This window comes from Trichosurus vulpecula, chromosome 3, assembly GCF_011100635.1.
Source record: "Trichosurus vulpecula isolate mTriVul1 chromosome 3, mTriVul1.pri, whole genome shotgun sequence".
Lineage (NCBI taxonomy): Eukaryota > Metazoa > Chordata > Mammalia > Diprotodontia > Phalangeridae > Trichosurus > Trichosurus vulpecula.
In genome coordinates this window covers 245,200,298-245,227,995 of record NC_050575.1, presented here as the reverse complement: position 1 = coordinate 245,227,995, position 27,698 = coordinate 245,200,298, and the positions used below count along the sequence as shown (strand labels likewise).

The 27,698-nt window shown below is 36.4% G+C and overlaps 1 protein-coding gene across 1 annotated transcript in view; it reads left to right on the top strand.

The window, feature by feature from the left end:
• The first annotated feature begins 5,904 nt into the window (after window positions 1-5,904).
• Window positions 5,905-27,698, top strand: part of SNTG2 (syntrophin gamma 2) — a 698,484-nt gene continuing 676,690 nt past the window's right edge. Inside the window, exon 1 of the mRNA XM_036750363.1 lies at window positions 5,905-5,976. Coding sequence (XP_036606258.1) covers window positions 5,905-5,976 — 72 coding nt within the window. The remainder of the gene's footprint in view (window positions 5,977-27,698) is intronic.

Sequence of the window (27,698 nt, the reverse complement as noted above, 5' to 3'; positions counted from 1 at the left end):
ACGAATTCCAGGGGCTTCTCAAGGAAGAAATATCAACTTGTCTTCAATTTTTAAAGCCTTAAATAATCTGTCCTCAACATGTCTCCTTCCCCTTCCTTATTCTATAATCCAGACAAATTTATCTTCTTTCAATTCCTTAAAAGAAGAAAAAAACCTCTGTCTCCTCTTTCTCCACACCTTTCTACTGGCCATCACCTATGCTGGGAATGCAATTTCTATTTACCTCTTAGAATCCTTCCCAGTGAATCTTATGTAATAATTTCTTCAGGAAGCTTTTCCTGATTAGCCAACTCTTTTTATCCTATCTACCAATCCACCTTGTACTTAATTTTATGTTTATTTTATTCTCTTTACATTAATTCTATACATACTTAGAATAATCCTTGTTGTCTCTTTCATAGGAAAGGAAACTCCTTGTCAGTAGGAATTATTTCACTCTTATATCCTAGAACCTAGCACAATGTTGATTACAGTGTAGGAGCTTAATTTTTTTTATTAATAACATGATAATTTTAGGCATAATAAGAGAAGATTTGGGGAAGCATTATAGCTGTTTTCAAGTAATCAGAAAATTACCCATATACAAGAAAGATTAGACCTATTCTACTTGGTTCCAAAAGGCAGAACTGAGAGCAAGTTTCCAAAGTTACAGAGAAACTGTTTTTAGTTCAGTATTATGAAACACTCTTTCTATAATCAGAAGTATCCAAAAATTGAAGCAGCTGCTCAGAAGTCCATGGATTCCCCCTTATTGACATTCCCCAATAGAAGGATGGATGGCTACTTGTCATTTTGGGAATTACTGTTCAACTATACATTGTACAACATGATCTCTGAAGTAATAACAACTAGCATTTACATAATGACTACTCGTATAAGTAAGGCAAGTGTCACAATATTGATGACCATGCATATGCCTACATAGTTCTGTATCACAGAATATAAATATAAATATAAACAGAATATAAAAAGACTCTCCATGTAGAAGGCAAAAGATACCAGAGGATCAAATCCCCAAACCGATAATTCTGATTAAACATAGCAGCAATTATATCCCCAAATCAGTAAGTCTATTTCATTATGATAGCAAAGAACTTAAAGCACAATATCACAGCAGGGAGCCAAGCCATCCCATAACCGTCTCCTGTGCTGGGACCTTCCCCTTTGCTGGGGCCTTGCTATAAACACTCACTCACAAATCACAGCTGCCTGCCTGCTTGCATCTGGAAGTTCTGAGACAGAGCTTAACCTTTTTAGAGCCTAAGGGCTTCACACCTCTCCTGACCTAAAATTAGCAAAAGTTGTGGGTCTTCCTACAAACAAGCCTCGCATAACTAAGCTTCCCTTAACTACACCACTAAGACCTGTTAATGGGATTAATGGGCCAGGAAGATCTTCAATCCCATTAACACTACACTACTACGTGCCAGGCACTGTGTTAAGGGCTTTACAAATCTTATCTCATTTGATCTTAATGATAACCAAAGAAGATAGTTGCTATTATTATCCTCACTTCACGGTACAGGGACTGAAGCAAGCAGAGGTTCAGTGACTTGCTCAAGATCACACATCTAATTTCTCTGCATTTGACCTCTGGTCTTTCTGACTAATATCTCATCATTCTATCCACCATGCCACCTAGTCTCAAATAATATTCTGTGGTCTTGTACTTTTGAAAAATTAATTGAGAATGTACTGGGGTCATTCTTATTTATTTGGCAGGGCGGGTGGGGTGGGTTAAGGTGTATAGAAACTAACTTTTGAAAAAAAAAGTTCCATAAAAATTTTCGCCAGTACTGTTCTTATAAAATGTATGAAATAACCCAGAACACAAGAAATGCTGTACTTCACAAAGAAATCACTGATTTGCTCAGAGGAATTCAGGGTATACGTGGAGCCCCTGAAATTAAACTGAAACCACAGACTCTTAAAGCTTCAGGGGACCTTAGAGATCATCTATTCCAGTAAACTCATTTTACAGAGGAGGAAATAGTTATGCAGATTGGTGCAGTGACTCGCTTAGGTCATGAAGTGATTTCATAGAATCTTAAAAAGCTTGGATTGGGAAGACTATAAGGATCTTAGAAATCACCTAATCTAACTTCACATTTTATAAAGAGGGCAATTTAAGGGCAGAAGGGGAAAGGATTGATCCACTGCCACAGTTTGGTAGTAGTTCAGCAAGTGCTTGAATCCTCTTCTCCAGATTCCTAATCTAGTGATTTCTCCACTGTACCACAACTACCTTAAGACCAAACAATAATTTATCCCTTAGAATATTAACTCAATTTACAGTAATATCTTGAGCCAGCTGGATATGGATCATGGGATTTGCAGTATGATGCAAGGAACAGAGATCTAGATTTGTCTTCAAGGGATATGAGTTGGAAACCCGGGTATGCTTTATGCTACCTGAATAACCTTGGGCAAATAATTTCACCCCTTTCTGTTTCAGTTTGATAAAGATATTAGAGAGAAGTCTCTCCCAAAGCTAAATCTCTAATCCTAAATTTCCCTAGAATTTTGCCAAAGCATTGTTTCCTGAATTTTGACCACTTGATCTGTTAATCTCCCTAGGGTAATGTTTTACGCTACAAATAAGCCTACATGGTATGGTTTTAGTCATCTGGAGTTACTACTTTGTTGACTCTCTAATGAAGATTTTTTTCCACCTTTATCCCTTGATTTCATTATAAAGAAACTGTTAATAGAGAATTTTTCTCCCCAGTGGCTGATTTTTTTTTCTCAAATGGAAACATATCTGATTAATGCTGATATTGATGACCATTTTTTTCCTTCTTTTTCATTTCTTCTATGTCAGGAAATGGAATCTGATTGGAATGACTGTTCTCGGATCTAAGCACTAAAATAGGCACGCTCAGGAAGAGTTTTGGTCACAGGTAGAAACATCTCTTATTCTTAGACACAGCTAGTCGTATGCTGGCTCTCAAGTGATCTTAGATTCATTTCTTTTTCCAGACTCTCCAGAAAAGAGACAGGGAATTTGTGCATAACAAAACCCTCTTTTGGAAGAGGGGAACAGAAAAGCAGAACACTGTATGTTTCTCTTTGTAAAATAAACTAAAATAAAACCTAACCAATGTGGTACTCTTAAGTGCTATTTGCTACTATCTCAAATGAACTCCCAGCTACCTATATTCCATTAAGGGCATAGCTAATTTTTAGAAATAAATGCACCTTGCTGTAGGGTGACTAGGATGATGACCAGATAACATATGAAATTAAATTGAAGAAATTGAAGACAGCCTCGTAAAGAAAAGAGACAAGACCGTACTCTTCAAGATTAATAAATCTGTTAAGTGGTAGAGGGCTTGGGCTTTCTCCATTTTGCCCCAGAATACAAAATTAGAAGTAATGATTAAAAGGGCAAGTTTCAGCTAACTAAAGTGTCCCAAAAGCTTTACTGAAGTTTTAAACCTTCATAGAAAAGAAAAATAAATCATTGCTAATGCTCAAAGCTTTCCAAAAGTAAAAGGGGCTACCTTTGAAACAGTGATTTCTTCTTCACTAAAAATCTTTCTTCAAAGAGGTTAGGTGGCCACTTGTTAGGAATGTCACACAAAATATGACTTTTTATGTACTGTTTTGACTAGATGTCCAGTGGAAAGGGAAAGAGTATTGACTTTATTTATTTATTTATTTTTGAGATGACCTGGTTTGGAATTCTGGCTTTGCTACTTAATACCATTGAGACTTTGGGCGAACTGCTGCCTCTCTCTGGTCCTCAATTTCTCATCTGTAAATTAAAAGTTATAGATGATCTTTTCCTGCTCCAAATCTTATTATTGATGGATGCTCTTCCTACTCAGCAATTCTGTGAGATTTGTTTCAGGTAGAAATTAAAGACATCTATAGGCATATGAAAGAATGTTCTAAATCACTATTGATTTAGAGAAATGCAAATCAAAACAACTCTTATGTACCACATCTCTCCTGTCAGATTGGCTAACATGACAAAACAGGAAAATGATAAATGCTGGAGACGATGTGGGAAAATTGGAACATTAATACATTGTTGTTGGAGTTGTGAACAGATTCAGCCATTTTAGAGAGCAATTTGGAACTATGCTCAAAGGGATATAAAAATGTGCATACCCTTTGACCCAGCAACACCCCTCCTAGAGATATATCCCAGAGAGATCACACAAGTGGGAAAGGGACCTGTATGTACAAAAATATTTATAGCTGCTCTTTTCGTGGTGGCAAAGAATTGGAAATCGAGGGGATGCCCATCGATTGGGGAATGGCTGAACTAGTTGTGGTATATGAATGTAATTGAATACTATTGCACTATAAGAAATGAGGAAGATAGGGACTTCACAATAACCTGGAAAGACCTACATTATCTGATGCTGAGTGAGAGGAGCAGAAACAGGAGAACATTATACACAACCACAGAAATATTGATTCTGTGATGACTAACTTTGATAGACTTGCCTCTCCTCAGCAATACGAGACTCAAAGACAGCTCCAAAGGACTCAAGATGAAAAAGCTAGCTACATCCAGAGAAAGAACTGTGGAAACTGAACGCAGATTGAGGCAAACTATTTTCTCTCTTTCTTTTTTTTTTCCTCCTTTTTTTTGGTTTTCTTTCTTCTCTGTCATGATTCATTCCATTGCTCATAAATCTTCTTTGCAACTTGACTAGGGAATGAATAAGTTTAATGAGACGGTTCATATAGAATCTATATTGTATAGAATGCATGTTGTCTTGGAGGGGAGGGAGGAGGGGAGGGAAGGGAAGAAAATTTGAAATTCAAGAACATGTAAAACTAAGTGTTTTAAACTAAAAATAAAAATCTAGTTAAAAAAAGATTTGTTTCAGGTGAGGTGTTGAATATGTCAGGGACAAAAGGTGCTCACTAGATGCTGTTTTTTTTTTTTTCTGAGACTCTAAATTTAATTTTGTTGGGGTATCAGATAAGTGAAAGTGAGAAAGGCACCACCCATAAAAGAAACGGCAAGAAAAAAAAAAAACAAAAACAAAACAAAACCTGGGCCATTGCTTTCCAGGCAATGGAAGGAAAGGCAGAGGGCCAAGACCAGCAGGTGCAAATTGTAGGAACTCCAGTGAATGGAATCTAGGGAGCATTCAGTACTTTGCAGGGGAGATATGGAATCTCAGTTTATACAGCAAAAAGGCAGAATAAGATAGTTTTGCTAGGATGGAGGAGACATGGTCATAAACCTTGACGTGGGGAAGATGCTGGAATATGTTTCAACCTGCAACAAAGTGTCTTTATCCTGGGAAAAGTAGTTCAAAGGGTTTGAAACATTTTCCCAGGGTGGAAGAGGGGCAGGATCGGGAAAAACCCACGTGTAAATGGCAGAAATGTAGCAGCTCTCCGCGACGAGATGACTGTGAGAAACAGCGGGGTCTGCGTGGACTAAAAGGCTGAGTGGAAAGGAGACAGCAGTACACAGAGCCAATTGAACGAGGAAACTGAACTTACAGCTGTTCTCCCCTTCGAATTTGTTAATCGCTTTCCCCCAAAGGGCCCAACCTGGTGAGAAGCAGCGTTCATTCGTTCCCCTCCCTGGCTCGGCGCCCCTCCCTTTCTAGAGCCCCCTTGTGCAAGGAGCGTGTCGTGGCCCCTGCTCTTGAGCGGCTCTCATTGGGAGTGCGGAGCTGAGCTCATGGCCTGGCCGAGATCTGCCGCCGCCACTGCCTCTGCCGCCACCGCCCGTCTCCAGCTGGTGTGAGCTAAGAACCAACTGCCTGACTGACAAGCCCTGAGCACTGGCTGAGCCCGGAGCCGGGGACGCCGCGCTGGGGCTGAGCCCGCGGCTGCCCCCGCTCCTCTTTGGGATTATTCAATGCCTGATAAAGGAGCGATAGAGTCGAGTACCGCGCAGAGAGGACCCGAGCTGCATGGGAGGAAATGAGTGTGGCGGAGAAGCAGACACCCCCCGCACCTCGTGAGCGCCCGGTCACCCTCCTGGTCCCCACTTGGGTAAGTACGCAGCGCTCCCCGGTTTGCGCGTCTCAGCTGCCGTTTCTGCGGCCATCCAGCTGTATCTGCTCCCTTTCGCACCACCTGGATAACTTTCCTGACAAGGAAGAGGAGTAGAGAGCAGCCACTAGGTGTGGGGGGCCTTTGGGACACCCTCGGGACGGAGCTCAAACAGATTGCGAGGAAAAGTCCTTCCTGCCCAAGCCGTGGGGGTGACTCTCCTTCCTTCCTTGTTCCTTCATCTCCCATATCTCTTACTCTAAGAGAAACTTCTTGGATTTTACTCTTCTATTTATTTTGAAGTGGCGTGGAGGGCTTAGCAGGACAGGGCAATTACTTTAACTCGAGGAGAGAAAAAGCCTCTTTCCCCCTCTCCCCTCTTAGTAGGAGCGTTTAAGGATTTATGTCCAGCTCTTCTTTGGGCTTCTGTCCCAGATTGTAAGAGGGACGTCTGTTCCGCCTCCCCCCACCCTTGCCCCTTCCAATCTCAAGTCTTCAATCTTCTTATCTTGTCCTTCTACACCAATAGACAACAGTGGCGTAGGGGACCTCTGTAAACTTAGGGAAGTGGTTGATCTGAGTTGACGGCTCCTCAGCTGTCAGCTGTTCTTCCAGGATTCATCCTTACACACCGTCCACTCCAGCATCTATCCACCCCGCCCCCAAGCCTTTCGGTCAAACTTTTAGTGGTTTTAGATGGTGCAGACACACTTGAAAAAGTTCTTGATCACCTTAAGATTTGAGAGAGGGAGAGAGGGATGGAAAAAGAGAGGGGAGAGAGAGAGAGAGAGAGAGAGAGAGAGAGAGAGAGAGAGAGAGAAAGAAACAGAGAAACACCATCCCATCAGGTTACAACTAGGCACAAGAAGCTTTCAGAAAAGGAGGCATGGTTGTATTCCTACAGATGAAGTTAGAGAAAACTACTTAAAATATACATTTCCCTGACCACCCCCACCCTCTTTACCACCACTACCAGAAGACTAAAAACAGTGTAACCATTAATACCTTTTGCCAGCTTTCTCAGAATGGCTGATTGATGTTCCAAAAGGCAATAAGCTTTGGAAAAAGTGACTGAATTGTCTCCTTTGTGATAATGCATCTATACTTTCATTGTACTTCAGTTCCTAAATGAAGATTCTCATCATAAAGGCACAAGAATCATAGATGAGAGTTTGTTAAGTGTTGAAATATTGCTAGTGAATCTTAAACCTAAGCTTCTGATAAGTTTCTTAAAAGTACCTTTTTTATAAAAAATGAAAATTCCTTGGAATTTGTGGCAGGAACTATAATCAAAGCTTTTCATATGGTAAAATGAACCTTGTCAAAATAATAGGCTTCATAATTATAATTTTCATAGAAGTATGAATGTTACACAACCAAAAACTTTCTTTTGAATGATTGTTTAAATTTATAAATTATGCCCCCCAATGGTTAAGTATTGTATGCTTTGTATATCTGTGGGAGCCTTTAAAGTATTCTGGTCCAACTCAAATACTCTTCAAAGCCATTAATATTAACATAGATTTGAAATGATGAACAATGTATCATGTTGACCCATTTGATGACTTAATTCTTGAAAAATTTTAATATAAAAGATGAATCTATCACGTTTATTCCAAGTACTTTTCAAAATGCTAATAGCTTATCAATCCATTCATTGCTTGCCTTGATGTATTGAATTTGCTGACTAATACACAGAATTTAAATATATTTTCTTGAGGTGGAGGATATTTGCCACAACTAAATTAAAAGGCACTAGTAGCCTACTTTTATAGCAGTTTGAAACCTCCTTCTATGAAATGACAAATGAGTTATGTCATAGGAAACTTTATGTCAATGTTGGAAGTTAAATACCAGGTCGATGGCATACAGGAGATTGAAAGTAAGAAGTCTAACATTTAGTAAATTCATTTTAAAACTAATGAAATATATGCTATGATCCCTGTTGTCCTACACATAAAACTTGTGAAATATTCTGAACTTTCATTACCCAATTATTTGTTTATATTTTAGATGAGGATTCATCACATAAGATATACCCTTTACTTTTTCAATGTGATGGGGGCTATGCTGATAATATATGTAATGTTCATCTTTTGAAAGGTAATGCAGCATAAGGTACTGGGTGTTATTTGGTTTCTCTTAGAACAGATGACCAAAAGATTAGCCAAAGGTTAATTAATATTGGAAAAAACCAATTTTAATATCAACAAGTCTGTGGTTTTCTTAATGATTTGGAGTAATATTTAAAGGTTTTAGTTAAAGAGAATTCATATCTTTTATTAAATTCTAAAAATGCATATACATGAATTAACATATGTTGAATTTCTTATAACCTAGAGCTGATACATTATGTAGTGTAAGATGTATTCACAACTTCTGTTGGACAATATGAATGTAACAAATTTTATGAGGATGTAATGAGTGTTTGCTATTTGATTTTATTTTTCTCTTTTGTTCTATTTATAGTATTTGTCCCTTATTTTTTCCAACTTAAGAGAGTTTTAGCTCAGATTCTGCTTGTATTCACATTACAAAATCCCATTGCAGTGAACCATTAGTACAGTGTACTGTGTGTTTTCTGCTATTGATTAGTATTTACAGCACACTTTCTGTTTTTAAATAACAATGCTACTTCAGTCTACCAAGCTTGAAGCATTAGACTGAGCGAGACAATAATGATCTGTTTCATATGATGGGTTTGTAGATTGAAAGGTAGGGGGAAAATGCTAGGTCATTAGAAATGTGCATTTTGCAATATAACCACTTAACCATCACTTTAGAGGTTGAATTATTACATGCAGTAAATTAAACACCTAATCTCCCAAAGAATCTTAATCATTCGTTTCATGCTTTCATTATGTGTGCCTCAGCCTTGCTGACTCATCTTTCATTTCAAGTGTGGAATTTCTGATGATGGCCATGACATCATACATAAAACACAGCAAGTACACTTATTTTTGGAAAGGGCAAAATATTCTGTTCTAACAGATGGGGGGAAACAGATCAATGGTGAAAATTTTTAGCAGGTTCTACTGCAGAAAATCAACTTATGTTTCATAGAAAATTTGAAATGTTAACAATATAGAGTATCTTTCAAACTAAAATATATTTAGCATATTCTACGGAAAAATTTAAAAGTGTATTTTAGTCCAAGTTATTTTTTATAGCGCTATTGTAACCCGAGAGAGGTGAAAGATAATACAATTTTTTGTATATGAATATCATCATCTATTAAATGAATATGCTCCCAAAACACGATTATCTCACAAAGAGTGTAAAGGTAACTAGAATTGGACTAATTCTAGCCTAGGATATCAGATACCCAAAATCTTGGAAAATTCTTATTATATCACGCTCCTAACACATGATCAACCCTGTATAAGCATTGCTTTCTTCATATATGTCCATTTCCACTCCATGATTCTGTATTCTGACTTTTTTTTCAGTTAGTCTTCTCTGTAAATGAGTGTGTGTGTGTGTTTGTCTTAAAGACTAAAAGATATAAGAAATTCAAGATTATTTTTAAAAATCCATAGGAAAATTATATTAAAATTCATGGTGGAAAGAAGAGTAAACATAGAGGAATCAAATACTTGGTCTAGCTCATCTAGCTGTGTGACTTCAAGTAAGTAACCTACTTGCTTTAGTTCATAATTCCCTCAGCTGTAAAAGGTCCCTGTCTGTGCTACCATTCTGCGAATTTATACATTCCTATTGAACAGATGCATTTTTTTATTATTAAGTCACCTGGATAATGCATTTTTCGATTATGTTAGGTGAACACTAGATGTCACTTTACCCCAGACCATCAAGATTCTTAAATTTTCTGGCATTAACAATATGAGGCCTCATTTATCCCACTATTCCTTCTGTAGTGAATAAAATACTAAGCCGTTACTACTGAAGTGTCTTCCTTAAAAAGGTCTGACAGAGAGCGATGACAGGGGAATTGATTTTGTGAGCATTCACAGCAATGAAGAAGACCCTCTCCTTTCCTTCTCTGATGACTCTTAACAGATGCATAGGACTCTGTTAGCCTTAGCTACACTTGCAGATCTTCCCATATTATGCTAATCATCAGTAGTACTGTCCTCAGAAATTTCAGCTAAAATGACTCAGGAAGACAGTTTCTGATGTCTAAATTTCAGTGTTTTATGTGTTACTTTATTTATATTTTAGACAGGAAGAGAATCAGGGGGAAGTAAATGTATCTTTTTACTGACTAGATAAATGACTATTAAAACTGGCATTTCTAGAAGACACAGAATTGAGAATTCCATCATTAGCCTTCATTGTATTCTTTTTTCTCTGTCTTTTGCATCTGGAAATTCTCAGAACTGATTCCAGTATTCAAACAGCTACACAGTGTCAAACTAGCCATCCACCAATCACATGTTGAATATCTCATCTGCTGTGTTTAGATAAACAGTTAAGTTCAGTATAGTCAGTTTTGGATGAAGAATAATATTCAGTGATGATAATATCAGTAACACAGAATTGTACAATCTAAAAACCATGATCATATTAATGTTAGATGAAATATTATTTATAGAGCCAGTCAACATTATAGGTTTATCACCATTGATTTTTATATTTTATTTTTTAACATTGTCTTGTGGTTGGATCACAACTTTAAATAATGTATGAAATATTAAATATTCAAAGTAGCAATAATGATCAGCAAAAGCAGCTTCCTATCAAGCAGCTAGGCATTTAAAGGTGAAGAAATGATAATTAATTATATAACTTCTGAATGGAAAGCATTTAAATTTAGACATTCATAGGATTTAGAGCTGAAGGTTTCTTAGAGAGAGTCTTTATTTTATAGGTAAAGGAGCTAAGGCCCAGATCAGGGAAGTGATTTTCTCAGTCAGAGGCATACTAAGTGGCTAAGAATCAAACTTAAGGCCCCCTAACTTTAAATCAATCTATTTTCTGTTGCACCTCTTGTTTCTGGTAGCATAGTTCTTTAATTATCTTCATAAAGTTTATTTGAACAATTAGATGATTTTAATTCCAAATATTTGTTTCTGTTGTGAATTACTTTTCAATGATTTAAAAAATACTTGTTTCAAGTGTGTAAGATTGTGAATAATTGTTGTGGGTTTATGTTATATTTAGAGGCATTATGGCCTATTGGATAGCTTGCCGGACTTAGATTTAGGAAGAGTTCAAATTCTGCTTCTGAGGCTTTCTAGTTGTGTGACCCTGGTTAAGTCACTTAATCATTAGGGGCCTCTGGCAAATCTCTAAAAGACTAAAAACTTATAAACTATTGTGTTCTGCCTTGATGTAGGTAGTTCCCTATACTTATACAATCACAAATCCTTTTTAGATTCACTTGTGTGCTATACTGTAAATTTTCTGAACTTGCATATTGTCTCAATTCATCAAACAATTATTAAGCACCTGCTTGATAGAAACACTGTTGTAGACACTAGGAATATAAAAGCCAGAAAGGAAAAATAAAATATTTATCATAGTTATCTATATTGCCTGTAAACTATATCCCTGAAGCTTCCCTGATGAAATCTCATCTCCATTGTATACAATCAGCATTTAATATAATGATTTATATTTAAGTCACTTGGATTGTGCATTATTGTTTTCCATGACAGTCTTTTCAAGCCGTTGCCAGCTTTGAGGAAGTGGGATGCCAAGGTATTGATTTACACTTTGAATTTAGGAGAGAAGAAGAGAACTGCATGGAGTAGGTATTGAACCCTGAGAAAAATCCTAGAAGTGTCACCTCTACATAGTCTACCATGAAAGATTCACCTGAAAATACAGGCCCTTTTAAACAATGTGAACACTCCCTTGAGAGAATTAAAGGGGATGCTGGTTTGGGGTTATTTATTGTAGAACATGGATGCTTTTCCAGATATTTTTAGTATTTTGAACTGGAAAGGAACCTTAGAATCCATCTCATTCAACTCCCATTTTGTAGATGAGGAAAGAGATGCCCAATGATTGGGGAAAGATCATTGAATTTGGAGTCAAAAGATCTAAGTTTAAATTCTGACAGCTACTTGCTGTCTGTTTGACTTTGGTCTCAGGGTCCCTCCTTTCTAAAATGTGGAGATTGTGGTAAAAGTCCTCACATGACTTTTTGAGCTCTAGAATCACTGAGATCTCATGATCAGCCTTTGGTAACAGAGTGAATTAGTGGATAAACCAGGACTAGGAAATGCCAGTATCCAAGCTATCAATTTAGTGCACTTTCTATTACTATAGCACATTGCATCTTTTGATCAGGGCCCCAAAATGATACTGAGTGTTCCCAGAGACTTCCTTTATTTTAAAAATAGTTTCTGAGGGTTGGCCCATGTGGCAGCAGTTTCTACCTGCTGTTTTTCATCTTTTTGTGTGCCAAGGTTGCTGATAACTAGTTTCCACTAATCCTGACTTCTCAGCGTTAGAAAAGCACAATGTCAGGAATATACGTGAATCACACAACCGAATATACTTACTGTAGCAAAGGTGTTCATAATTCAGGGGGATCTGTGTGTACTTCTTCATCAGGACTGTTCAGATTCTTTCCACAGCCTCTTATGCTACACAGTTCATATCTACATCTTTGTTTAAACCTTCTGTAGAGGAGCCATACACCATGACGACATCTGAAGTCTCTGTTCTCTATATCTCTTAATATTTAATGAGAACCACTGTAATACCTGTTTAAGTAACACAGGTTATTAATGTTACCTTATTTCAAAGTAATTCTAACTGGATTTAAAATATTTGACCCCAGGACTATTTCAGGGTAAGAAATATGCAGATAATGTGGTCTATAATCGTATTAGTTCACATTTATATAGTATTTTAAAGTTTACAAGCACTTTGTGTATACAGTTGATCCTCACATCAACTCTTTGCGATATCAATCAGTCTATAAGTATTTATTAAGTGTCTACTACATGCCAGATATTGTAGTAGATGCTGGGATAAAAAGGCAAAGAACGAAACAATTCCTACTGACAATGAGATTGTTATTATTATCCCTCTTTTATAGATAAGGGAAATGAAGCTCATAGAAATCAAGCGATTTGCTTGGGGTCACACAGTTAATCAGAGCCTGTAGTTGAATTTGAACCCAAGCTTTCTTCACCTCTACTATAAGTATTCTAGTGTACCCACTATCTGATACTTTTCTGTCATCTACTGTAATATAACATAAAACATGATTAATACCTAGACTGTCATTATGTTGGGTTAACAAAAAATGCTTTAAATATGAAGTTATTTCAATATTTTGTAGTGGAAGTCATTCTCCATTTGGGGTGAGAAAACCTGAGTATGAGACCAGGTTGCAATATTTACCACTTTTGTGACCTTGGCCTTCTAAACTTTCTGAGTCTTAGTTTCTTTGTTCTAGATGGATAATGGAATTTGTATGACCCATTTCACAGGATTTTTGTGAGAAAAGTACTCAACAAATCTGAAAGAGTAGTAGGAAACAGTTTGGTGTAATGGAAAAAGTACTGGATTTGGAGTTAAATGACAGGAGTTCTAATGCTTGTTCCTTTATTTACTACCCAAGAGTCCTTGAAGAGTTCCTTAGTTCTAGCCCTCAGTCCCCTCCACTAGCTATAAAGTGTCAAAAGATAGACTAGATAATCTAGATAATCACTAAGGACCCTTAAGGTTCTAAATTTATGATCTTTTTGCTATAGAGGTGATTTGTTAGTATTATTTTAGAGCCAGAAGTCCAAAGGGTACTTTTAATGAAATAATTTTATTTTATAAACAATGAAAAAGCAGAAGCATCCTACTTAAAGGTCATTTCAATGATAACAATAAGTGTACGGTGCATATAGATTCTTATGTTAGGAAATGATGGAGATATAACTCCTTAGATCCTGTCCTATCATGTACATATTTGTGTGTGTATTTGTTGTTGTTGTTGTTCAGTGATTTCAGTCATGTCTTACTCTTTTTGATCCCATTCTGGAGTTTTCCTGGCAAAGATATTGAAGTAGGTTGTCATTTCCTTCACCAGTTCATCTTACAGATGAGAAAACTGAGCCAAACAGAGAATAGTGACTTGCCCAATGTCCCACAAGTAGTAAATGTCTGATGCTAAATTTGAACTCAGGTCTTCCTGACTCCAGGAAAGGTGCTCTATGCACTGTACTACTTAGCTGAATATATCATATGTATGTCACATATATATGCTTTCATATGTATGTGTGTATCAACATATATATATATGTATGCATATATGTATATACATATATATATATATATATATATATATATATATACACATTTCTCTCCTCTTGAGAGTATTTTGCTTGCTTAGTTTGCCAAATAAATGACAAGACACAACCCCTACACACTTGAAAGTACTATGTCAAACTCAAAGGTGGGGTCAGGGAAAGCTTCCTGAAGAATGTGATAATCTGGCCTTTAAAGGATAGTGAGAATTAAGGAAGCATATATGTGAAACAGTTGCTTCTATATCTCAGGAATAGTATGATAAAAGCCTCAGATATGGGAAAGCATCAAATATATATGGAAAATGGTAAATAGTTCAGTTTGGCTTAAGCATAGAATATATGGAAGGAGCAATTTGAGATAAGACAAGAAAAATAAAATAGTGGAAGATTACAAAGAACCTTGAATGCCAAATCAAGGAGTTTCAATTGTGTTTGGTAGGCAAAAATGAAACCATTGAAGATTTTTCATCAGAAAAGAGAAACAGCCAAATCTATGAATAAGAAGATGAATTTAAAGTTAGTATAATATATAGACTGGAGTGGATACAATGGATTTGGAAAGATCAACTAGGAATCAAGTGGGAATGAAGGCTACTCTCTGTTTGACTGATTATAAAGTTTAGTTATAAAGTTAAAGTGTAGTTATGAGAGGTATCTTGAAGATGGAAACAATAATGCTTGGTCACTGATTAGATATGAGAAGTGAGTGGAAGGAAAAAGTGAAAAATAACTCCAAGTTTACAAATATGATAAAATGCATGGTTGCTGAAACTATTAACATGAGAGGGAGGACCGGTTTTGAAAGAATGATAATAAGCTCACTTATGGTCAGGTTGAGTGTTAGATTTCTATAAGACAACAGGAACAATATACATCACAGGAAATTGTAGAAGCAGTGGTGGAACTTAACAAAGTTCGGAATTGAATGTAATGATTTAGCAGTCTTCTGTTTAAAAGTGGAAGTTTAGGCCATAGAACTCAATGATATTGACAGGAGGAAAGGCATATAGAGAGAAAATAAGAGGGTAGAAGCAGATCTTTGTTGAACCCTTACCTTAAGCATTCAGAAAGAAAACAGAGATCCAACAAAGAGACAGAACTGTGATTGCAGCAGTATAAGAAGCAGAATGGCATGGTTTCTCCAAAGCCAAAGGAAAGATTATTCAAAAGAAAAAGTTTAACATGGTCAAAGGCCTTAAAGGTAAAAAAAAGATGAATTTTGATTAAAAGCACATAAAAGGAATATAATTTTTCAAGTAGGAGGGCTTTATCAAGGTATAAGGGGTAGATTTGGAAGGGGTAGTGACTGAAGCCAGATTGCAAGAGATTGGTGATGAGGAAGTGAAGATACTGCTGCAAGAATACGTTTTCCAAGCTATGTAGAAGAGAAGGTATCAATGAGATTTGATAGAATTGTCTAAGGAAGGCAATTTTGCCTTTAGAAAGATCTAATCATATTTTTTCATAAAGATGAGAGGGAGAAAATGAAGAGCGGGAGATAAATTACACTTTCTTTTTCATTTTTTAAATTTAGGATTATATTTTCTTTTCCCAAGTACATGTAAAAACAATTTTAGCATTCATTTTTAAAAAATTTTGAGTTCCAAATTCTCTCTCTCCTTTCCTCCCTTCTCTCTCCCCTCATTGAGATGGTAAGCAGTTTGATATAGGTTATACATGTGCAATCACACAAAATATATTTCCATATTAGTCATGTTGTAAAAGAAAACACCATGAGAAAAATAAAGTGAAAAATTGTATGCTTCAATCTGCATTCAAATGCCATCTGCTTTTTCTCTGGATGTAGATAACACTTTTCATCATGAGTCCTTTGGGATTTTCTTAGATCATTGTATTGCTGAGAATAGTTAGTCATTCACAGTTTATCATCATACAATATTGCTGTTACTGTCTGTGTACATCGTTTTCCTGGTTCTGTTCACGTCACTTTGCATCAGTTCATCTACATCTTCCAAGATTTTTCTGAAAGCATCCTGCTCATCATTTCTTATAGCAAAATAGTATTCCATAATAATCATATGCCACAACTTATTCGCCATTCTCCAATTGATGGGTAACCCTTCAATATCCAATTCTTTGCCATCACAAAAAAACAGCTATGAATATTTTCAAACAAATAAGTCCTTTCTCCTTTTTCTTTGTTCTCTTTGGGATCCAGACCAAGTAATGGTATTGTTGGATCAAAGAGTATGAAAAATTTTACAGAGCTTTGGGTGTACTTCCAAAGTGTTCTCTAGAGTGCTTAGATCAGTTCAAAACACCACCAACATCCCCTCCAAAATTTATCATTTAACTTTTCTGTTATATTAGCCAACCTAATAGGTATGAAGTGGTACCTCAGAGTAATTTTAATTAATTATTAATCAATTGTAATTTAGAGCATTTTTCATATGATTAGAGATAGCTTTCATTTCTTCATCTGAAAACTGTTCATACCCCTTGACCATTTATCAACTGGAGATGACTCACATTCCAAAAATTTGACTCAATTCTTTGTATATTGGAAAATGATACCTTTATGAGACACTCAGGAAATTTTACCTATTTTTCTGCTTTCCTTTTAAATTTGGCTGTATTGGTTTTGCTTGCACAAAACATTTTATATTTAATATAAACAAAATTATTCATTTTACATTTTGCAATGCTCTCTATCCCTTGTTTGGTCATAAATTCTTCCTTTCTTGATACATCTGACATGCAAACTAGAATGAACTTACATTCTAATAGAAGAAAGCACCTGTACAAATATAAGCATGTATAAGATATGCGTAAAATAGATATAAGGTGTACATCATCAAATTATAAGAAGTGTGATTTTCACCATTGACTCAGAAACAGAGAAGTCAGATGTAAAAGGTTATATGGGGATGAAGATTAGTACTTTGAGAAGACAATAAGAAGGGAAAGTGAGGGGCAGAAAGGACTTCCAAAATGGTTGCTAGTGAGGTGATACAGATATAGCATCTAGTGCTTCTCAAAACATGTCTGAAATTTTCTTAAGTTCATGAATGGGCTAATTCTTCTAAGACAACTTTTAGAAATTGTCCTAAGAAGAAGAAATTGTATTCATCCAATTCCATGACTGATTGTTACAAGGTAGTATCTCTACCTTCTCTATCTCCTTTCTACCCAAAATTGCCACTATGATAGATGTGTTTTTTGTTTGCTGTTTTTCTAAAATTAAGTCACTTATTGTGAAACTAATTTTACACATAGGATATATGCTTAAACTTTTTTACATTTAAAAATGTGAATTTCCCCATAAACTATCCATAAAAGTTATTCCTTCCACTGTTGTGTTCATTTATAAAATTCTCCTTTAACATACTCATAGGCAATTTATATATCATTCAAAAGGTTTTGCCTTATTTACTTAAGATTTAACCAAAGCAGTATTGTTTAGTGGAAAGCATATTGAATTTAGAGTTAGAAGATCTATTTTGAATTTTACTTCTGAGCCAGAGAGAGTATTTGTGCATATAAGTGGTGAAATCAGGAAGCGAGAGTCTAAAGGGAAGTGTACAGGGTGTAGAGAGGTAAATATCTTAGATTTTGGACTTACTGAATTTGAGATGCCAAAAGGACTCAAAATAGAGTTGTTTCTATGGAGTTTAGGAGAAAGCATCAAAACTGAAGAGAGAGATTTTGGAATTATCTACCTAGATAGGAGTTGGCCATCTTACTTTATCTCTATCATTTTCCTCATCTGTCAGATGAAGTCATTGGCTGAATAATCTCTAAGGTTTCTTTAAGTTCTAACATCCAATGCTGTTAATACCTTTCTATATTTCCATTTTTCATATTTGTTATTCTTAATTGTAGTGTTGAGAAATAGCCTGGTGTAATGGATAGAGATCTAGCCTCACAGTCAGAAAGACCTAGATGCAAGGTCCACCTATGTCAAATACTGTCTGTTACCATGTGGAAGTCACTTAAACCTGGAGCAACTTTTAAAACTGTAAATTGTAGAAAAATTCCTGAGCTGCATTGGTGGAGGGAGTTTCCTTACTGGAATTTCCCTGATGAAATTATCAAACTAGACTAAAAACAAACCAACAATTGCAAAACTTTTTTTCTATAGTTTGTCTTTTACTAGGTGAGATTTGATTGTGGGGGAAAATATATTACTTTTCATTAGCTGGGTTCCTTTTTTGTTACCATAACACTGTCTGCTGGCTCCTTGTGTTGCTGGCTCTGAGCACAGGGTGTAGTCAACTTTTCCACTTACATTCCATTTAATTAGCTCTTACTAAGTGCCTACTACATGCTCAGCATTGTGCTAAGGCTGCAAGAGATTTAAAGGTAAACATTTCATAATCATACTTGATATTCGAATGGGGCTTTGTGTTTTGTTAAGTGCTTTCATAGTTATCACATTTGATCCTCACAATTGCTGTTTGTCAGGTAAGGAAGAAAGAGACAGAGCCTGGTGCCTCAGGAAAATGCTGAATTTAAAAGTCAGATAACCTGGATTTAAATCCTGGTTTGTTTTCTTTTGTTTCTTTGTTTTTCAATTGTTACCTTTGAGATTTTGGGCAGGCCACTTAACCTTCCTGGGTCTCAGTTTCCTCATATCTAGAAATAAGAGGATAAACTAGTTGGTCCCTAAGGTCTCTGTCAGTTCTAAATCTAAGATCCTCTAATATTAAACTAAATCTGGCTGTATCAGTGGCACCTCTGGCTCCATCAGAATTCTGTAGACATTTAAAAAAAAACTTATGGGGCAGCTAGATGGCACAGTGCGTAGAGCACCAGCCCTGGAATCAGGAGGACCTGAATTCAAATCCGCTTCAGGCACTTGCCACACTTACTAGCTGTGTGACCTTGGGCAAGGCACTTAACCCCAATTGCCCTACCTTCCTCCCTAAAAAAAAAACAAAAAAAACAAAACAAATAACAAAAAAAACCCCAAAAACAGAACACAACTTGTATTAAGAAAATACAGAACACTATGCTAGGCATTTGGGGCGATAGAAATTTGTATGAGACATAGTCCCTTTATTTACTGACTATGTAAGAGTTGAAACATCAGTCCTCTAGCTCTAGGATTTGTTTCTTTTAAAAATGGAGTCCATGTAAAACATTTATGTAAAACAGATGCCAGTGTGATATACCATTAGGGACTTGGGTTCCCTCAAATCCAAATGCTGATACCAAGAAACATCATAGAAATAACTCCTGAATACAGTTAGGTTTCTTGAAGAAAGGAACATATTGTGACATAAATTAGCCATTAAAACCAATCACTCAAGCAACAATCATTTATTAAGCACCAGTATCAGGTACTGGGCTAAATACAGGCATATAAAAATAAACAGCCTTGCACTCAGGAAACTTACATTTGTTCAAAAGAAGACATAAAAGGAATATGTAAAATATAAACAAAATAGTGGTTTAAAAATTGCAACCCATTCATATTCTGAGTATGGTGGTCCTTGAGCTCTTAACAAACTTTCACCTTCAGAAAAGAGATGGTGATATGTTTTTCTTTTCTTTTATCATTTCAACTGTTTCCTAACCCCTGCCCCCTCCAATCTCTAGAGGACTTAGCTTATTTCACTGTCTGACTTTCAAGACTAAAAGTGTATAATGGATTGCTTTCCAGGATGTAAGCTGATAGTGAGCTTAAGGTACCTTCCAGTGTGGATGGGTATCCATCCCGTTAGAGAATACTTGAAGACTTAACAGCCTTCTAGATCCAGAAGGATAGATTCCTAATGGTGGAATGTTAGAGCTTATAATAGAACAACTATTTTTAGGTGGGAGAATTTGAGGATAAAAGGAACTTTTCTAGCACCTTTCAAATCATATCCTTTAGGCAGTAACCTATTTGTAAGGCTGATCTTGCTCTGAATGAAAACACCACATTTTCTTAATAATACCTTAGAATGAAAGCATTCATAATTGATTTTAGAAATATGTTCTATCTTTGAGTAAGTCATTTAGATAGAAACAGAAGTCCCTATTTTTACCAGATGCAACTTTAAGCATAAGACAGTAGCAAGACTTGGGGAGTTTCTGAAAAGCAATTTTATTTAATAAAAAGAGCACCAAATTTGAACTACTATGACCATGAAAATTTGTATAATTTAGATATATGAGGACCTTAGAGATCATCTCATCAAAATGCCTCATTTTGCAAGTGAGAAAACTGAAGCCAAGAGAAGGGCGTCTGCTTAGTGTCATACAGCTAATAAATTGCGGAGATAGGATTCAAATCTAGTACCTCTGACTAAAAATCCAGTGCCCTTTCTAATACTTTCCATCATTGTGGTATATTATATTTTGCTGAGTACAATTACTTCGTTATTATTTTTGCCCTCTATTGCCAATTGAGGGCAGCTTAATGGATTTAAGACTTTGGGAACATTTGGGATATTTTATTCCAAAAATACATCTATTACTTTATTTCTTCTTTTCTTGACTTTTAGCCACTTATTATATTGCATTGCTTTTTTCCTGCAGACTTTAGTATAATTTTAATTCCAATTTAATTTTTAGTACTCTCAAGTGTTTATATATCTTCCAGTGGATAAATCTGAAATAATGACTGTCTCAATCTTGTGCTGCATAAAGTAAGGGGGACTTGTGAAAAAAAAAAAGAAGAAAATTACAAACAAGGAAAGATTTACATGAAGAAAACTCAGACTAGTACATTGTGGGATGATACTGGAAAGATTTTTATCCTATCAATATTTTCTAGAAGACTTGTGCTATAAAAAGATAGAGAATAATTATTCTGAGTTTTGTTTCTTTTTTTTAGAAAGGAAGCTAATTTTTTTTAATTCAACCTTAACTAAATGTATGATCTTAAATGCAAAATTAAACCCTCATTTCAGGTATGTGTCATGTGACACTGCACATTGACTGGGTTCAACTACCTGCTTGGCAACTCTATCTGTAGTCTAAGTCATCATGGTATAGAGGACAGATTGCTAGACCTAGAGTCAGTGGTCTGGCGGTTTGAGTTATGGTTCCAATATGCACAACTGTGACCTTGGATGAAGTTACATCTTTGTTTTGGGATATTACTTTCTTTCTTTAATAAGATAATGGCATCAATCTTACAGTGTAGTGAGGGAAATCATTTGTGAATCAACAAATCAACACATTATATTAAGTGTGAGTGCTTACACTTAGCAGCCCATACCTTTCTAATCTTACACTCCAATACATATTCTTCAATCCAGGGACCCTGACCTCCTTGCTGTTTCATGAACAAGACATGTCATTTCTCTGATCTGGGAATTTTCTCTTGCTGTCCCTCATGCCTGAAATGTTCTCCCTCAAACTCTCAGACTACCAACCTTCCTGGGTTCCTTTATATCCCAACTAAAATCCCACCTTCTACGGGAAGCCTTCTCAAACTCCTCTTAATTCCAGGGCTTTACCTCTTGTCATTATTTCCTAGTTATCATATGTGTGTATTTGTTTGCTTGTGAATTCCTTAAGGGCAGGGACTGTCTTTTGCCTCTTTTGTATCCCCAGTGCTTATCACAGTGCCTAGAACATAGTAAGTATATAATAAATGTTTATTGATTGATTTATAGGCATTATGCTAAGCACTGGGGATATGAAGAAAAAAATTGAACCAGTCCTTGCCTCCAAAAATCTTATGTCTAATGTGAGACTCAACATGTATACACATGAGTATATATGTAAAACTTATACAAAATGAGGAGAAGGTTGTTTTGAGAAGATTGCCATAATCATTGTGGGGACCCCAAAAAATCATCACAAATGAATTAAGTCTTGAAAGAAAAAAAGGATTTCAAGATATAGAAGATAGGTGGGAGCACATTCCAGGCAGGAGAATAAGCAGTACAAAATTTATTGTTTTTTGGGGGTAGCCTACTATGGCTGGAATTATGAACTTAGAAGGCTTGGAATCAAACCCACCTTTTGCTACTAACTGTATGACTTTGAAGAAGACTCTTACCTTCTCTGGACCTCAGTTCCCTCATATGTTAGATGAAAATTTGTATGTAAGATGATCTTTATAAGGTCCTTTCTAGTTCTATGATTCTATCATTCTATATAATTGAATATGTTGTTGACCTATCTGAGATTTTTATAGATTATATAAAAGTCAAATGTGAGTTCCTTCAAACACACCCCTTCAGCAAAGGACTTGTTTCTTATTTTGGACCCTGTTCAGGGCAGAGGTCATTTACAGGAAAATTAAAAAAAAAAAGAAAGATGGGAAGCTCCCAAAAACAAACAAACAAACAAACACAACAAAAGACTTATTTACAGGCCTATCTGCCCTGGAAATAAATAAGCATTTTCTGCCTCAATCAGATTTGTGGGGCAATGGGGAAAGAGGAATTGAGCTTGGATCCAATTGAGTATAGTGACTTTGGTTTATTCTTATTTTGTTGAGTTCAGGGAAGATTGACATACAAATGGCAGAGAAAGTATGAAATATCTCCTTTAAAAGAATGCCATAGGGCAAAGAGCACATGAATTGGAATCAAAATATCAGTTTTATTAATCCTGATTCTGAAAGGTGAGAACTATGGGACCCTAGACAAGTTGAGAAATGTGGAACCTTAGACCAGTCACTAAAGCCATTTAAGTGTCAATTTCTTCATCTGTTAAATTGGGGTGATGCTTATATTCCTTATTTTATGGGAGTGATGTGAAGAAATGGCCTGAAAATTTACAATGTTGGGGGTGGAGCCAAGATGGCACAGTAAAAGCAGGGACTTGCTTGAGATTTCCCCCAAACCTAAGTACATGTAAAAATTACTCTAAATAAATTCTAGAGATACAGAACCCAGAAAATGACAGAGTGGAATAAATCTCCAGCCCAGGACAACTTGGTAGGTTGACAGGAAAGATCTATTATGCCAGTCTGGGAGAGGGGTACTGTCTAGTGTGGGCTGCGCTCTCATACACAGGACTGGAGCAGTCTTCTAGACTAAATTTAATTAGTTAGTAATAGGGAGCTCTGTGCCATAAGAAATGCCCCATTCCACATTTGGGTAGCTCAAATAATTTGTAACTTATTTGTCTGACTGAGGTAAGATCTGTTTCCAAATCAGCCTTTTGCATGATACATATTTGAAAAAAGCAGTTGTATTTTCACTCCTCCCAAATATTTTCTTTTCTAGCTGACCTTCAAATTCCCTCAATCTTTTCTCATATGTCATTCTTTTAAGTTTCCTTACAATTTCTGATACTTTCTTCTGGCCACTCTCTGGTTTATCAGTGTCATTATTCATGTGTTTTATAAATAAATGAAGACAAGAGTCTATCTGTGCTCTGATCAGCATCCTGTTAACTGCCTTGTTATGACTACTGTGATTTTTCAATGCAACTTAATTTCCATCCTTTTCCTAAAGGATAGGTATTGTACTCTTTACTAAGAATTGGTGTATATTCAATTAAAACCTAAGGTTCCCTCCCCCCATGACTTTCTACTAAACAATATTTTCCCCATTTTGTAGCTGCGTAGGTGATTTTCTAAAAATTAAAAGCAGACTTTCCCTTAATCCTTAAGTGTCATGTCATTTGATTTGGCCCTTCTTTCCAGCTTGTCAAGATCTTTTAGCATTTGGATTCAACCACCTATCACATTAGTTATTCTTTACAGCTGCTTGTCATCTCCAAACTTCATAAACATTCCTTCTATGTTTTCATTCAAGTCATGGATAAAAATATTGAACAGGACAGTAACATGGCCTGAGCCTTGTCGAAGGTCACTAGAAACTGCCTGGGCTGACAGTGATATTTTCAGGTACAGGTATTTAATCAGTTCACATACCCAACTTTTTTTGTTAGTCCAAAAAAAAAAGAGATTATCAAACACATTCCTGATATTTGAGTCAATTACATCTATTGGTCAAATAATTTTCTGAAGGAAAGGAAATAAATATCCTTTCTTATCACTCATTCAATGTTACTTGAGATCAGGTATACAAGTATGCATGGTCTTATTAAATACAAATATTTCTATTGCCAAGTTAATGTATACAAGGTCCTCATTACAGAAAGCATATCCCCTATATTGAATTTATGGGAGAACATAGAACAGAATAGCATAGAATGGACAGGCATAGATAAATTATAATTTGCAGGATTGGAAAACAGAACTCACATTGATGTGACAGAACTGCTGAAGATTTGGGGTATTAGAGTGTTGTGTTATAATCTAGACACAATATTAATAAGGATCTTTGACTAAGTGAAGCTAAAATACCTTCAGTGGAATTTTACAATTCTTTTATTTGTATATTTTCAGAAGAATCAAACTTGCTTTATTAAACTTGTCTAAAATTAATATGCATGAAGTAAAATCTCTATTCTAATGATGTGAACTTAGTGTTCCCAGAAGGATACCTGTTCCATTACAATGTTCATTCATTCAGCCATAGTAATAACTCCTTAAATGCTTCAGTGGATCCATGATTACACTGGTGTGGGTACTCTCTCTACTTCTACAGATTCTAATCCTTTCACACTTTCCTCTGGTTCTTTGGCAATTTCATGGAAAATAATAAAACAACACAGCCATCCATCAATACATTTTCTGATTATAGAAGTCCTCTTTTGTAGGAGGTAATTCTGCTACCTACTTTGGGGTAAACCCTAGATCTGAGTGATATCTAAGTTTGTTTCTAGTATTTCTATGGAGTTTTACTCTGAGGGAGAGAAGAAATTAGAGAGAGAGCCTGTTCCGTCTGAGCACAGGGCCCCAGAATTAACTCATGTTTCCACAAGCTCATAGTCCCCTCTGGGGAGTGACATGAGGTGAGAAGAGGTTGAGCGATGGACAACTTCTTGGAATCTCATCTGGGATTTTTGGAGGATGGATTTCCAGTCAATTCTGTGATTAATATTTTTGGGGAGCCCCATTATATCATTAAGTCAGAATTCATGACTTCAAAGATAACCATGAATATGCCTGAATGGTCCAGAATTGCAGCATATAAGGAATTCTCTAAGTAGAAGGCAGAAGAGTTAAAGCATTTATTGAAACTCAAAAGTAGCAGACCCACGGACCAGTGTCCCCAATTTGACATCCTGGCAAGAACCTTCCAAAACCAGTATGCACATCTCACAATAGTGACCAGGAGGCCACAGAAAAACATTATGGCAGCAAGCCAAGCCATACTGGTGCTTCCTCTACCCAATGTCAGGGCCCTCCAGCAAGAAGACCACCCACTAGCCTCAATCCCCTGCTCAGCACTCTCTGGTCTCCACAAGGTTCAGTCCTGCTTTTCTGTGGCACCTGCCAGCGTTGCCACCGCTTCCGCCACTTCTGCCGCAATCTCCAAGCTGTGCTCCAGCTAGCTGACTGTTTCCTCTCTCCTTTAGCTCTTAACTGCTCTCACCAACTGCCTCTTAGCTCTGCTCCAACTGTTCAGCAAGCTCTTCCCACCACAGGCTTCCATTGGCTCCAGTCCTAGCCACTCCCCCCAAGACCCTGAGAGCCCCACCCACTAAGCCCATTCAAATGGGCTGGAAAGATCTTCCCATTCACTGATTGCCTTTACATCCAGACAACTTTGAGATTCCTTTGAATTTGTTTGGTCTTTGTGTGTGTGTGTGTGTGTGTGTGTGTATGTATGTATGTATGTATTTGGGCAGCTAGATGGTGCAGTGGATAGTGCACGAGGCCTGGAATCAGGAAGACCTAAGTTCAAATACAGACTTATGCATTTACTAGCAGTGTGACCCTAGGCAAATCACTTAACCCTATTTGCCTCAGTTTCCTCATCTGTAAAAGGAACTGGAGATTTTGTTTCATTTCAGTCATGTCCATCTCTTTGTGATCCCATTTGGAGGTTTTTTGGCAAAAATAATAGAGTGGTTTGCCATTGTTATTTCCAACAGTTATGGCATTGGTTGGCATATATTAGATATTTTAAAAGTACTTGTTGATTTTTTTTTCTTTGTGAATTTCTAGACTTGCCTCTTCTTAGTGATGTGGTGGTCCAATGTTCTATATAATTATCACAATCTTATCTTCCAAAAGGGCATCTAGAAAGCCAAGTGGATAGGAACTGGGCTTGGAATCAGAAGACTCTTCATGAGTTCAAAACCAGCCTCACACATGTACTAATTGTGTGATCCTAGGCAAGTCACTTAACCCTATTTGCCTCAGTTCTTCATCTGTAAAATCTGCTGGAGAAGGAAATGGCAAATTACTCCAGTATATTTGCCAAGAAAACCCCAAATGGGGTCACAAATAGTCGTACATGACTGCAAAATGAATGGCCAATAACAATCCAACAAAAAGAACATAGATAGTATATTCTTCAGAAGACTGGTGAACCTCTTTGTTGAATGTATATCTACCTGCATTATGACATGATGTACTAGATGTTTATATTCAATTTGTTATTAAAATGAGTTATTTTATAATAACATCTGTAAAGGAATTGAAATATATGCACAAGAGTTAAAATATTGAAGTAAGAGAACATTTAAGGTCCTATTTGTTCTACCACACCAAGTCTTTCTTTTTTTTCATTTTTTTTTATTTTTAGTTTACAGCACAAGTTTCTACATAATTTTGAGTTCCAGATTTTCTCCCCTCCCTCCCCCCTCCGTCCCCAAGATGGCATGGAATCTCATATAACTACCATGAATAACTTTGCATTGAATTAATTTATACACTAGTCAAGTTGCAGAGAAGAATTATGACCAATGGAATGAATCATGAGAAAGAAGAGACAGAACCATAAAAGAAACCCAAAAACAAAAACAAAAGAGAAGAAAAAAAGGCGAGCATGAAGTGTGTCTCAATCTGCATTCAAACTTCATAGTTCTTTATCTGGATGTAGATAGCATTCTGCATCGTGAGTCCTTTGGAGTCGTGCTTGCACCTTGTGTTGCTGAGAAGAGTGAAATCTGTCAGGGTTGGTCCTCACGAAATCCATATATCTGTCGTTGTGTGCAATGTTCTCCTGGCTCTGCTCCACTCACTCAGCATTATGTCGTGTAGGTTTTTCCAGGTTGTTATGAAGTCCGTATCATCCCCATTTCTTATGGCATAATAGTATTCCATTACCTTCATATACCACAGCTTGTTCAGCCATTCCCCAATTGATGGGCATCCCATTGATTTCCAATTCTTGGCTACCACAAAAAGCCGCTATAAATATTTTTGTACATATGGATCCTTTTCCCGCTTGTGTGATTTCTTTTGGATACAACCCTAGAAGTGGTTTTGCTGGGTCAAACAGTATGAACATTCCTGTGGCCCTTTGGGCGTAGTTCCAAATTACTCTCCAAAATGGCTGGATCATCTCACAACTCCACCAGCAATGTAACAATGTTCCAATTTTCCCACATCCTGTCCAGCATTTATCATTTTCCCTTTTTGTTATTTTAGCTAATCTGACAGGAGAGATGTGGTATCTAAGAGTTGTTTTGATTTGTATTTCTTTAATCAGTAGTGATCTAGAACATTTTTTTCATATGCCTATAGATAGCTTTAATTTCTTCCTCTGAAAACTGCCTGTTCAT